At 40.6% G+C, this 14330-nt stretch overlaps 1 protein-coding gene across 1 annotated transcript in view; it reads right to left on the reverse strand.

Moving 5' to 3' along the window:
* The window catches only part of LOC105281712, a 52313-nt gene extending 40546 nt beyond the window's left edge, over positions 1–11767 (reverse strand). The window contains exon 1 of the mRNA XM_011343134.3: positions 11465–11767. Coding sequence (XP_011341436.1) covers positions 11465–11555 — 91 coding nt within the window. The 5' untranslated portion in view covers positions 11556–11767. The remainder of the gene's footprint in view (positions 1–11464) is intronic.
* Positions 11768–14330: the final 2563 nt, after the last annotated feature.

Consider the following 14330-nt stretch of genomic DNA (forward strand, 5'->3'; position numbering starts at 1 on the left):
GGTCCGCCTATCACTGTGTAATTACCAAGCGCTATATGTAGCAATGTTTGCCAGGATTTCCTAACTGTTGCTGTGGTTCGCTCTGATCCCCTAACGGCCGCGTCTTTTTGCCCTGTCTCTCCTTTCCTATCGTCGTCTCGCTTTCTCTGGCAAGTGTGAATGACCAACGTTTCGTCGCGAAAAACGGATGGACGGCTGCGACGTTTTCGAAAGTGGCCGATCGTATCGTAACTTAACGCGACTAGGACAGTCCTTTTGAAATTTCAAAACGTAGATGACCGAATTACTTTCCGGAAGTACTCGATGTAATATATCCTCGTTGAGTTGAGAGAGAGAGAGAGAGAAGTACGCACTCACACAAAGAAGAAACTCAGGAAAGATCCGTGAAAAGAAAAGTTCCACCAAGCCAATTATGCGATAAGAATACAGAGTGGGAGTGATTTAAATTCTCCTCGTATGGCCATGGTTTTTAGCCGGGACCGCTCGCAGCAGCCGCCGCCACCGTGAGATTTATAGCCGCGCGGCTTGCCGGGGAACAGTTCGACGGAGAAATGCGGTAACAGTGCAAACGAAAGATAATTTTCGCGTCATTAAGCCGGGAAGCAAGAGAGCGCCGAGATGTTCCGCCTTTCGAGATAAGGGGAGAGCCGTCCGCTCTTGGCGCCGCTTTTACCACTGTGCCCGGGGTTTACGATCGATTAAAGACCGGCGTGGACAATTAAGTGAACTTGCGAGAGGAAACTCCCGGCACTAAGCTAAGAGCTGGTTACCGATAAATAATACGCAGGAAAAAGAGAAGCACACAAGCTCCGACTCGAGCGATCGTAACTATGGAAATCGACGGGAAATTCACGCCTCCACGGTATCACCGCGATAGTTACGAGCCTCGCGAAATGACGCTCGCGAAATGAGTCTCGCTGCTGATCACGGGCGTTTTTCCAGACGTGTCTCGATGACTGGCCTGGTGCGCTAGGTGTGCCAGATACGAGTATGTGAATCGAGCGGGATTTCAAATCCGTTCGCAATCTCAAATGAAATCGGACACATTTTTCACACGTCAATTGAATCGGCGCGTTGGGAACCGTAAATGGTGCATGGTGATACAAACTGAACGGAACGATTAGTTTCTCCCGCTCGTGTATTTTCATTATGACGCCGTTTCGTTTCGTCATATAAGCTGGGAAGGTGTGAACGTCGGCTCGATTCGATCCGCTCGATCGGGATTTACGTACGCTTCATTCGCCCGACTCATTGTAGTCGCCTCAAAGGTCAGGCATCACCTAGGAAAATCTGTTAGTTTCTTCGGATAAATGCGAGGCATGACGATGAAGTACGGAGTCGCGACCTTCTTTTGAGGGGGTCATTTGATGTCACAGCGTGAATCTCGGGGCGCACTCGGGATGAAACCGAGGCGAGCGAGCGAGTGGGCGATGAGAAATAACTTATGCGATCAGATTCGGAGCGGAATGCCAATGGTCCGCGCGCGATAACGAGACACGATCGCATTGGAGGTCGATGGTTAGTTTTAATTACCACGTCGTCGGCGCCCGTAACTCCGCAATATCCTATAAATCAACGTTCGCGCTAATCATTCGGTATCCTTCGGTACACGAACGGCGGCATAACAATATCTTGCACACCCTCTCGCAAGTGTCCGCGTGCGATAACGCGCGTATGAAATGTAACGTTGTAAATCAGGACAACGGCGATTTTACCACCTGAAAGCTGTGCCAATGATCCGGACCCCATTCTTGCTGAGATTTTTCTAGATTCTTTGGAGAATTCTACTTAGACACCGCGCTGCCCACGGTGCACAAAGATACGACGCACGCGTTATTGCATGCTTGACCCACCATCTATTGACACGACGATGACGAGTAGAAAATTAAGTAAACTATAGGAGAGGTCTTTCGAAATCGTTTTCTCTTACTGACGTAGGTAGGTACATCGAGATAATCGCGACAACGGTCGCGTTTAAATCCGAAACGCGCGTTTGTCCGACTCCGGCGACTCCGTACGCGGCGCGGCATGTCACGCGCAGTGAAATAATTCTCGCTTCGCGCAAGATCAAGGGAATCTGGTTTCTCGGACTCCGATGTGAGTCTCGCGAGTACGCTCGTGCGCTTATCCGGACTTGTTGCGGATTTGCATGAGGTAGACGGCGGCGAGTCTCCTCAGCCTCGTCTCGTGACGAGGAGCACGAGGAGAACGGCTGGCAAGTCATTGTGTCCGAGCTCAGAACGCCGCCGTAGATCCTTATCCCCCCGCGAGATCACGAGCGACCCATATAACCGGATTCTTAGATCCTAATCGACGGCGGACGACTGCTCGTTCGGCGGCCACCTATTATGCACTGCGAACAATCGCGTTTACACGCGGAGGCGTTGATGCGCGTGCACGCCCGCGGAGCTGAATAATTCATTGCGAAATGTCGCCGCCAAGTTATCCGGTCGGGGCGTTATTTCCAATGGAACGATTAAGTCGCATTATTGCTTAATTATACAATGTCGATCTTAATTATAGCGCCGTAGACGCTAGGAAACGACACTGGAGACGATTGCGCGAATCAACGCCTTAATTAGACATAATGAAATTTCTGTATGCAACGCTATCAATTTAACTATCGTTTTTGCCGCGGCTTAATTGTCAAACGTACAGATATGTATACGTAAATCTAGCGTATGTGCTTTCTAAGCGCGATGCAAAAAACTATTTGCGCGTTTCTCCAGAAACGATTGGAAACCCGTCAACGCATTCATATAGAGATAAAGATGTCGACGTTACGAACGTGACTGGTCATATCCATTTCAATCACTCCTGCGTTTTACGAGCAGTTCATTTGGCGGCATATTTAGCTTTTTATTTATCTACCAATATTATTCGCATTCATTACCCCTCGTTCTCTTCCAATCCCGTAGCGAAAAATTAATTGGTACTTTCGTCTGTCTCTCTCTATTTATCTTTTCATCTTTCCTTCCTTGCTGTTCTGTAATCGACGTTATCCGTAAAAAGTGATCAGGTGATACGGCGTACTTTGTACGCACTCTCCCTTAATTAAGAAATAAGAGACAATTTCCCGCCAGGTAAGGCGCAGCGAACACTCAGCTTCGTTCTCCGAAAAGAATGCGACTCTTGCGTCAAAAAAGTGGGTGGCCCCAATTCTTGTTCAATCGATCCCACTTGACTCACGGAATACATAGTATCTTACTTCAAGTAGATATTTATCAGGAAATTCTTCATTTCTTCCCTAAATTTTTAAAAAGTATGAATAAACAAATGAATAGAACGCTTTCAACTAAATTGGTGATTTATCTATGTGATAAATCTGTTTATTTTATCTGTTGTCCGTTTATTATCTGTTTCACAAAAAACCGACACAGATCGCGTTTTATGGCATAAAAAGAATTATTTGATTAGCACCCCGAAGAATATAATTTAACACGGTATTAAATTTTATGTACTCACGTACAAGCTTTCATAAAATTCTTTCTTGAATAAACCCGTCTATATTTATGGACACCCGATTACGCGCGGAATGTGTAACAAAATATTTGTCCGTTTCTGTCGTGCGGCTTGACACCATTTACAGAGAATGCAATTAGTTGCTAATAAAGTGTTTACTCAGTGCGTCCAACGGGCATTTTTAACACGCCGGATCGTGCACGAGCATGGCAAAGTGCGAGACCATGTTCGCTGCAATAAGATTGTTTGCACGATGGCTAACGAGTGTCGCGCGGATACGGAGCTGATCGAAGGACATCGCGGTATAATGAAACGAAACTGCCTCGCGAGATCACTCTGCACGGATCTCCGAATGTCCAAGATAAATCGGTAATCTGCGATCGTTCTACTTGTCTCGCGTAGCGTAGTTTCATCGTTTCGCTGTTCGCCGTAACTTAACGTGAAACTCGTTCGTTCCGTAAGAATCTCGCGTTACAACCACGTAATGGCGAGCGGAAAAATTTAATAGATAATTTCCCCAACAAAAATTGATAATGGGCAGAGACATTTCGTAATAGTTTCGATACGTCGCCGATCATATTAGCGTGGCGTTAGAAAGGGAGGAAACGCCGCAGCAGGGAAATAATGCACGTAGGCGCCGATTTTTCGCATACCCGAGAGATTGCTCATTATCACGTCCTCTTTGTCTGCCCATTAAGGCAGGCATGACTGCGTCTCTACGTTCAAGGATGACAGGAACATGGAAGCTTGACACGCACGAGCGTTGATCGGTTGACCTGCGGGTCCCGGCGGGTCGGTTGCGTTCAATATCAACTTAAATGCGACGTGTCGCCGAGAGACACTATGTCGACACGAGATGCATTTAAGTGCAACGACAGAGGGGATATTAGCGGTTCAGTGCCCTGCTAGAAGAATTCCAGTAAATTCCTGATCAATTAACGATGACTTTCACGTATTTAACGTAAAATTTATTTGTGCAAAATCAATGCGACCTGTACAGGACGGTGGGAGCCGTCGAGTGGTCCATGTTATCAGCTTATGAGGCAAATAATGTTTCTCTTAATTAATACATAATTATAGGGCATTAGTTTTAATTGGCCTAATTAACATGTCTTATCAACGAGTCGCGGTAACGAAGTGGCATTGCAAAGAAAGTAACACAATCTCGTTTACGTAAGGTTGAAGAGAGCTAGCTACCGTAACTGATATTTACGATCCTGTCGACGTGCAAAATTCAAAAGCGAAAGTTTTATAGATTAACGGTAGATTGTATCTATTGCGCGTGAGGTATGTAGGAAGCATGTTCTATTTAGTTATGCAGAGACGAACAAGGAGATGCACGTAATCTCTCAATTTCACTCGTACATGGTGTTTTTTTTTTGCAACGTATCGGTACATTTTCATCGCCGAAAATGGTGAATGTCGGCGAAACTAGTCGATCGGCATCCCTTTGCGCTGATCTGACTCAATCTATTTATCTAAGCGTGCAGACAAACTGCAGTTGCACTCCACATCGTAACCGAGCTTGCATGTCATTATATATAATACATGTAAATGAAAATGTATATGAGTTTCTTCGTTCGGTTTTTTTATATCATTCTTAATTATAATATCTATATTTACGTGATATTTAAATATTTATAGTTATCTCTACTGTCAATCTTGAATTTCTTTTGAGTATCAAGTAAGTCAAAATGATGCACTTAAACATTTAACATACATAAAAGTACACGTTTATTGAGAAAATAATCTGTAATTAGTAACTAAAGGCACATAATGTATATTATTGTTCTCTAATATGTAGTAAATTAAACAAGCGTAAAGGTACAGCAATAATAGCAGAGTGCAGAATTGAGAACAATTGTTGTTTTAACGATGCAAGAGAATGTTGTCATTGTTTTCTAACACAACACTTGTGTCGAATTAATTTTTCATCAATAAAAACACAAAATTTCGGAGTTGTATTCCAGTCTGGACACGGTCAAACATGGGATGGTGTAAACGCGTTTACTGTAATTACTTATTAGACGCAGTGTACTAAGTCCGACCTAGAAAACCGACATCGGGGCCGGCGGGTATTGGTCGCGATACCACCTCAACGAATCATAGCCGCATGTACCCAATACAACGATACATCGGTGTACGTGTATATCGTTGAATAAACCCCACAGGAATTCGTTATATCAGGGAATATGTGTTTCTCTTTAACATCGAGTATTTATTTAGTCCGCGCGTAAACGCGAGGGAAGACATTAATAACGTGCCTTACGATTTACCGCGGAGTAAGTGACTCCTTGTTTAGGAATACGGATTATTATCAGCGCTTTAATTTCGAAGGCCTTTACGGCGGCGGATAGTGTCCAATTACGGCCGCTGGCAACGCAATTAAGCGGCCGGGAAAGCAGAGATACGTTGTCCTCTCTTTACAGTGATTTTTTATCGCGTTCTTAGCGCTATACACTACGATACGCGTGAAGAACTTTATTGCCGTCGTGCTGAAGCATGGAATCGTAATAAGGTAAAATATACCTGCTATCGGTCACAGTAAATTTGTAATTTTAATTACAGGAAAAAGTGTAGACAGAAGTGTATTGTAGACAGATAAAGTCGATTTTATTATCATGATGAAATATTGTTGTTGTAAATTACGTCACAAAATTATATCGAATACGAAGACGCAAAAATACAATAAAACAATATTGCACTGTATTAAATCACTGTAATAATGATTCTTTATTCTCTTAAAATTGTTGTCTGGATCGAAGCATGCAATAAAAAGTTATTTGTTTGTTTAAATGAACAATTCCATATAAAATATTCGTTCTGCGTTTGTAGTATAAACCTTGTACTCCATTGCATATGCGATATATTAGACATATTATATAATTGGTACGGTAATAATAATAATAATAATAATAATAATAATAATAATAATAATAATAATAGGTAGCAATTTTACACACTGACGTATATTCCACCTTGAATGCCATATCCCAAGTCAGTCGACTTATCGTAGCGCAACGTAAGTGTGGCTGGTGCACGTGACCACGTTGCAACGTATTGCACCGCACGTCACGTGCATCGAACAGTGCACCGGCCGCCACGCTCTCGTGCACGTGAATTCTGCATAAAAGCGAACGAGAATAAACGTATTCATTGCGGAGACTTCTATTGTGGTGACTTGCCGTAAAAGTTAAAAATAGTGATATCTTTTTGCAAAGAAATTAGGATCATATTTTGATATATGCAATATAGAAAAAATTATTCTGCACGAATCTTTGAATAGTGAATTTCATCACTTATAAAACTGCAATTTAATGTTATTTTTTATTTAAAAATAATAATAAACTTTATTATAATGAAATTATAACAAATAAGAGACAAACAAATACTTTCATCATTAGTTAATATCAAAGAATGTAATAAACAACAATTATTTCCCGTATTTTTTACACTTATTTCATTTCTAATATAAATCACTAAGCCTCTCTTTTCCTCTTGAAATATCTATGTAGTGAGCGAATTCAGGAAAATTGTGAAGGAATGTCATTTAAGTTCATATGATGTATAAAATTAAATTGTAGCATTAAATTTTAACAAAATGCGCATAACTACTTTTGTAATCTGAATAATGCGATTTACACATCGCGGTCTAACAGGAAATAGTTTCGCTGTTCCCATGTCTGCTCTAAATGTAGTTGAAATAACTATTAGGCTTTCATAGCGATTTCACTAATGCATGAGTAGGAAAGAGAAGAAAGGGGGCTAACCTGCGGCGCAATTAGCGAATCGCAACTCAATAATTGCCGGAAAAGAACTTGCCGTCCTTATGATGAGACAAAAACTGTATCAATGAAGGAACGAGACGGAGTCCCCACCTTAAAATGCACTATTAATCACCGTAGTCGCAGCACTGACAGTTTAATAATGTTAATTGCTTGAATTAAGTTGGATCACGCGGCCCTTTGGGGATTTTTTCTGCTGTCTTAATTACCATATTCGTATTACCGTAAATCTGTGTGACAGCGTGCGCACATTATGTCGATACTAATAACACTGATTATGGTCTACCGTAGAAACTACCGTAGAAAGTTGACGTTTAAATTCGCATACTTGTCGCCATCAATAAGGGAACAGTAGCATTAGCCGGCACTTTAAAAACCCCATGGGTACTGGATCATGATCATGAATCGTGAAAGATTGAGGTAAAAAGAAAGCTAAAGATTGAGGTAAAACTCGCATTGGACATCAGTAGCAGGAACACGTAGATGAAAATAAATAAAATCGTCGTGATTATAATTGTCACATTTTTTTGCATTAAAACGTTGCTAAAGTATAATATTTTTATGAAGTAATCAGATTAATATTTTAAAATTAATAGCCAGATCTGTTACATTAATTTTTAAGTAAGCAAGCAAACCAAAAAGAATTATATAATTATTATATATTTTTTATCCATATAAATGTAACAATAAATTTATAATTTATTAAAGTTTCGGCGATTTTGGTCTGCTAATTACGAAATGTCCTTTTAACCCGCATACCAGGACAATCACGCATCCGAGAAATGGAAGGTCACTACCCACTAATGCTGTAGTCGTGTATGCACATTTCCTTCACAATTTCTTGCTTCTGCAATGTAACACCCACCACTTCGTGTCTTCGTTTAGACACTTATTATCTGACTGTGTCATCACGACTAATCAATGACGCCTAACAAACTCCTGCGGTTTTGGTTGATTTGCTCAACTCTCGCAAACAATGGTACGATAAATGCAAGGATAATAGCACCAATACAACTTACGGTCCTTCGGCACACTCTGCCTCATTTCTTCGTACTTTGCGAACGGAGAAAGTGCGTGTGATAATTGTGCACCGCCGGAAGTCGCAGTTACCGAGAAATCAGCGCGACGCATTATACGGAATGCGTGAATGTTGCGCTGAGGTTAGTCATGCGCTAGTTAATTCCCCAAGTGCTTTTACGAAGGATATATAAATGCGGCACCAACACGGCGCGCTAGATACGAGGGGGCGAATCAGTGTCAATGACAGACGTATGTCGCCGTGCCGTTCTTTTTCCGCCGCGAGAACGTCATTATTCGATATACGCTATACAATCTCACCAGAATTTCTCACACTTTCTCCGCCACCGCTGGCAGTTTGCGGGTTCAACGAGGTGCGACTGTATCATTTCTTTTACGACTAGCTAATTGCACATACCGGACTAATTCCAGACACCCAGTGTCAATGTCGAAACGCTCGCGGTGAAGAATCCCGTTCCTCCTTGGGTAGAATCCCGCTTCTGCCAGGAGAAAATTGCTTTCGTTCACACTTTCCCACGTCATAATGACAGATTTCGCCGCGAGTGAGATCAAAGTTCCTCCCAGGGTGCTGATATCTCGCAGACGTTCGCCATCACGGTGCCATCGCAAACGCCGTTTCCGTGGAGTAACACATGGTGCCAACAATCGCGCTACATTGGGATTTCCGGCGATTTCGATCTCCAAGAGCTTTTTGCTGCTCCGATACAAACGAGTTTTGTCATGACCTTGCTGTGGACCGCACGAGCGGAGCTTGACCGCGAAGACGTCGCGCGCTCGCTAATTGACAGAACGAACGGTCGCGTGATTCGAGGCGAGTGCCTGGCACGTGCACGTGACTAGGTCGGACTTTTCCCTCGATGGCATTAATCCGTACGAGGAAAGGCATACGAACGCGACTGTCTTTCTCCCTCTCTTTCTCTCGGTCTGCCTGTCTTTCTCGATCCCGCACCGATCGGCAATAACCGGCACGTGCAGGAGCACGTGGAATCACGTGCGGCACGTGATACCGACTCCTGCGCGCCGATGTAGGAATTGTTATTATCGTTCATATTCCAATGCAACGGCATTGATTCTATAATATGAGATAGGCGTGTAAATGTGAACGTTGAATGTACAGTTAGGTGGTTGCAAGATCGTGTGTACAACGTAAGAGCATTAAAAGGAGTTAATTTTCCGATAAAATAAATTTGCAAAGATGTGTAGGATATTTCGAGATCTTTTCATTTACAAATATTATTTCATAGATGCGTGCATGTAGTCGATTACGTAAGTGAGTATGGAGCTCATTAAATTTGCCCCATTCATTTCTATCGTATAATGTATTCCTCTCTCTTAACATTTAATATAAATATAGAATATGCAGGAAACATTTCCAGCAATCTCCATATTATTTACTGTTACTTGAGAAATTGTATGGTGCAACGCTTATATCATTGGATACATATTTTATGAACCAATAAATTTAGTCAAATTTGTCTTCTATAAAAAATATGTTTCGAGCATCGTAAAACGGTACTTTCCCAACGTAGCACACAAATCTCGCTATAGCCGGCGACTTTGCTTCTACGTCAGTGTTTCTAGCAAAAATGCAGTAAAGTTGCAGTCCTTGCAAGTCGTCGTACTTGTCGTACAACGGCGGCTACGAAAGTATAGGTACGCGTAGATGGTGAATCTCGTGAGCATAGTTCACAACAAGTCAGACTCACGTGCTTAATTATATTTTATATAAATAGCCGTTTACGCAGATTTCACGGTTTTCCACGTATTTGAGCGACGTGTATTGTAATTACTCATTTCATCGATGTTTATCGGGCAAATGTCAGAGTCGCGAAGCGAGCAATACCGGCCCGACGACGTCGTGATGAGATTGCTCGCGTGAAATTGTAAAGTGGGAAACCTGAATCGCTGCAATTTTGAATGCTGTCACGTCCCAGAAAGACGGCACTCTTCGAGGTTATCATGATTAGCATCTGTAGAAGGAAGTGTTCCACTTTCGCAAACGAAGGATAGAGAGAGGAGGGTGTAGACGTAATTGTCCGGGATAAAACCGCACGTAACGACTATAATAGAACGAAATGGGAGAGAAGAAAGAACAGCAGCGCGGGAGTAATCAAAATTGTTCTTCTTAAAGGATTATGATGCTTGAAATTGCGGTTATTTTCTCATCTTCGACCTAACAACGTAGGTCTGATGTATATGTATCGCTACATGAAAGAAAATATCCCTTAATTATCATAGAACGCGCGTCAGTCACGTATCAAAAAATTACATGCAGTATTGTGCGTACGTAATGTTGTGTTTCTCTTGTGCTACCTACATATATTTGCACTCTTCAAGTTTAAATATTTCATGTAGCAATATTTCATGTAACGAAACGAAGACATAAGTTTTTTAAACTGATGTCAATTGAACTTGAATTTTTGAACGATACGTTTGGTTTAATTGTTTTTTTATTCATAAAATATAATTTCCAAAAAATTCCGATAAAAATGAATAAAAACAAAAAAACTCATTTCATTAAAAATCCAAATTTTAAGTTAAAGTAAAATATATTTCTCTCTCTCTCTTACATCAAAGATTAATAACATGTGGCTTATTCTCTATTGTTAAAATATACAGACAATGTAAATTTATATAGCGATATCTGTATGGAAACGGATAATGTCTTTAAACACGCCTCGCGAGTTCTATGCTATGGATGACCGCATTGTATAAGGTTCAGCCGTGAACTTTAAGTCATCGGTAGAGAATGATTTAAGATCACTATATCTTTGCCGTTAAATCCTTAGCGTACCGGCGTTACCGGCGAGATGGTGGCGCGATTCCTTTTTCCTGATAATTTGTACCTTTTATAATGAATTATGAATCAACAATTTTTGCATTCACAAACGTGTAGTGGCGAACTAATGCTGTGAATATTTGTTAACTCTAACTTTTTATAAAATTTAAATAAACAAATTAGCTCATGCTTACATTAAAAAGAACATTTATTATGTGCGCACTCGTAAGTACGTTATACGATTATTTCACATTTTTTTACAATGTAAAATATTTCATTTAGAATAATCAACAAAAGAAATAATTACAAGTATAAAACAAAAAAAAATCGAACTCCGCACTACAATCAAAGAGAATGAAGAATCATGCGCGTGAGATAGTATCACAGTTGCGTTAGATACCTGGCATTAATCTCTCTTGTGGAGGATGTCCCAGTATCTCGGCACCGACGAGCAGCAGAATAGTCAAGGTTCCAAGGAGATGCATCGTCATGGTATCACTCCTGATCTAAGCTATCCTGATCACAAATCAACGAGAGAACGGCGGAAATTCGCGGACACGTGAACGGCGAACTGTGCACAACGGTTGATTCTTTAGATTGACTGATCTCAGCTTGCGAACTTGTGTGAAAAATTCTCAGGTGTTAATCTAAGTCCGCCGTACGAGTACGACGGCAGAGCTCCTATCGCTGTCGGACTGTGCGGTAGTCTGGAGGGCCGCCTGGCGCTTTCACTGGCTTTATACGTGCGCATGAAAGCACCTCTTCTAAAAGAGGGGATTCTGTATGGCTCTTGTGCACGTCACTGGATGTATCGCGAGGCATCGTGGAGGATAGATGAAATTTCGTGACATCACATTTACGAATTAGTTATTATTTCAATTTCCGAGTAATAAAGAACCTATTTTCATTCTTCTGCTTTAACAGTGAACACTTAAAATATGTAAGATATAACGTAAAGTGAACACTGTGACAAACTATGCTGTGCACAACGAAAATTATGTATGATAAGTATACATTTATTAATAAATTATTATAAATGACATAAAAAGATTTTTATTTATATGGTGCACAGTAGATATAATTTGTACTGTGTTGCCTGAGAACGATGGAATTATTATGAATTTTTATTGTACTAGCCGGTGTTGAACACAGGAACACGTGCAGAGCGACACGATCAAATGTGTCACACTGTGTGATACCGATATTACGGCAAGATAAAGAAAATTTATTTCAAACTTGAAAAGATATACGGACAGACAATTCAATAGATTCGACTCTATGCGTTGAACTGTTTTAGTTTATGTTCGATCGCTATCGGTTTAGTAATTTCGTCTAATTAATCTTCCGCTGCACATTATGCGCGATCGTGAACTTTCCTTCGAATCGACATGCCAAGCAATCGATTTACTGCGAGTTACGTACCAACTTCTTAAGGGTGGATTCAGTGTCGCGTATATTTTCTCGATATCGGCAGTTCGATCATCAGCATAAAGTGAAAAGAAAGCTCCCATATACTGCATAAGCTAATGAACAATCTCTGACTTCACTCTTATTGAATACCAATAAACAAACTTTGCGCTATCTTACGCGACTTGAACGATTGATACAACGTTTCCGATTAGCCAGATGGACCAGAGTGATTGGAGCTCCGAGCAGAAAATCATTACGCGGAATCGACATAATTACGAGTGCGAAATTACAGATATGTGTACCGCGCTATTGATTACACGGTGGATTACATGGTGGATGAGCCACCGATCGTACAATATTATTCACAATACCGGTCATTACCAAAGCAACTACTCATTACTAGAGACTGTTTCATGATTAATCGTTGATATGAGCGAGAAACATGCAATGAAAGATAGATGGATTGAAAGTTTTACGAGTTCTTTCAGTTACGGTATGAATCATCATTATTATTCTCGTACTCTCAAATCGAAATGAGTGTTCGTGCGAGAGAACAGAACAGCTTCCGAAGGACGTCGTTTTTATTTAACGTATGCTATTTTTACATCTTTCTAACGTGAACCGTGTCAGTGAAACGTAGCACAATGCAACCGACAAGAAATGAATTATACACTACGTGCGAAAAACGGATTTTCTCGTGGGTTGATGAAGAAGTCGAATTCATTTTAATATGCGTGACTGAACTGACGTGAACGTACTTTGAACGCCTATTGTTGCCCGGAATATGAATCAATGTCTAAAATTTTCTCACGTCGAAGAAATCACTCTGATCAAATAGATTTTCCTTACGTATTCGTTTACTAGCTAGGTCATGGAATCTGCAGTTTGATTCATAGTATACTGCATCTTGCCGGCCAGCCGCTGTCTTAGATGAATCATTACTGCACCCAAGATCATTATCCTTGGTCATTGGACACAATTCGTTCGCACGTTTCGAAAGCTTCGACAATCCTCCCGAGTTGTACGCTTATATTGCCTAATGCGTGGTGCTCCGAGAAGGTACCGATCTAACTCACGCTTCGATGTAATTCAAGCACTCGGGTCACTCCGATGATCGTGTATCAACGTCATAAGATAGATATATGTACTAATGAACGATGTAGGGCAGATAATTAAAGAATATTAAATAAGGATAAGAAAATTATAATTAAGATCGTAATTGAAATAAAAAGAAAAAATCTGAATTTATTTGTCTAAATAAAAATATTTCCACTGCATTTATTTTTTAAGCATTAACTAGAATCTACAATTCTTTAGGGTTATTTCAAAATTAGATTTATTTAGATATCAATTTAAATTTTTTTGAAAAGAAAATAAAAAATATTTAAAATACACATTTTGGAAAAATATATAGAAAATAATCAATATACGAAGAAAGTTCGCGCGAGAACGTGAGAATTAGGAGATAAATTGCCTGTATCATCCAAATGAACCGGTTTCTGCGCTTCCGCGATTTAGCAAGGCTCGTTATTTTGAAGTCGGCCCGATTTTGTTTTAAGTCTCGTTAATCATTCTCGACTAGAAGAAGAGAGATCTCCGGATGATTTTCGTTAAGCTACGAGAGGTTACGAGCACGTTATTTATCACCAAGCATTCACACGTCTTAATCTGTATCCTCATTACGCGTAAAGACGTCGAAGATGAAATACAAGATGCATTAGATTTATTACTGTGGCGAAAACTGATGAAGAAAGATTTGTCAAGTTTTCAGGATTAGTTATTTTCTTATCTTAGTTGCATAGAAAACACTCGCGCATTGAACAGATGCACAAAAATTTGAAAAAACTTCCGCAAAT

The sequence above is a fragment of the Ooceraea biroi genome, chromosome 2 (assembly GCF_003672135.1).
Source record: "Ooceraea biroi isolate clonal line C1 chromosome 2, Obir_v5.4, whole genome shotgun sequence".
Classification (NCBI taxonomy): domain Eukaryota; kingdom Metazoa; phylum Arthropoda; class Insecta; order Hymenoptera; family Formicidae; genus Ooceraea; species Ooceraea biroi.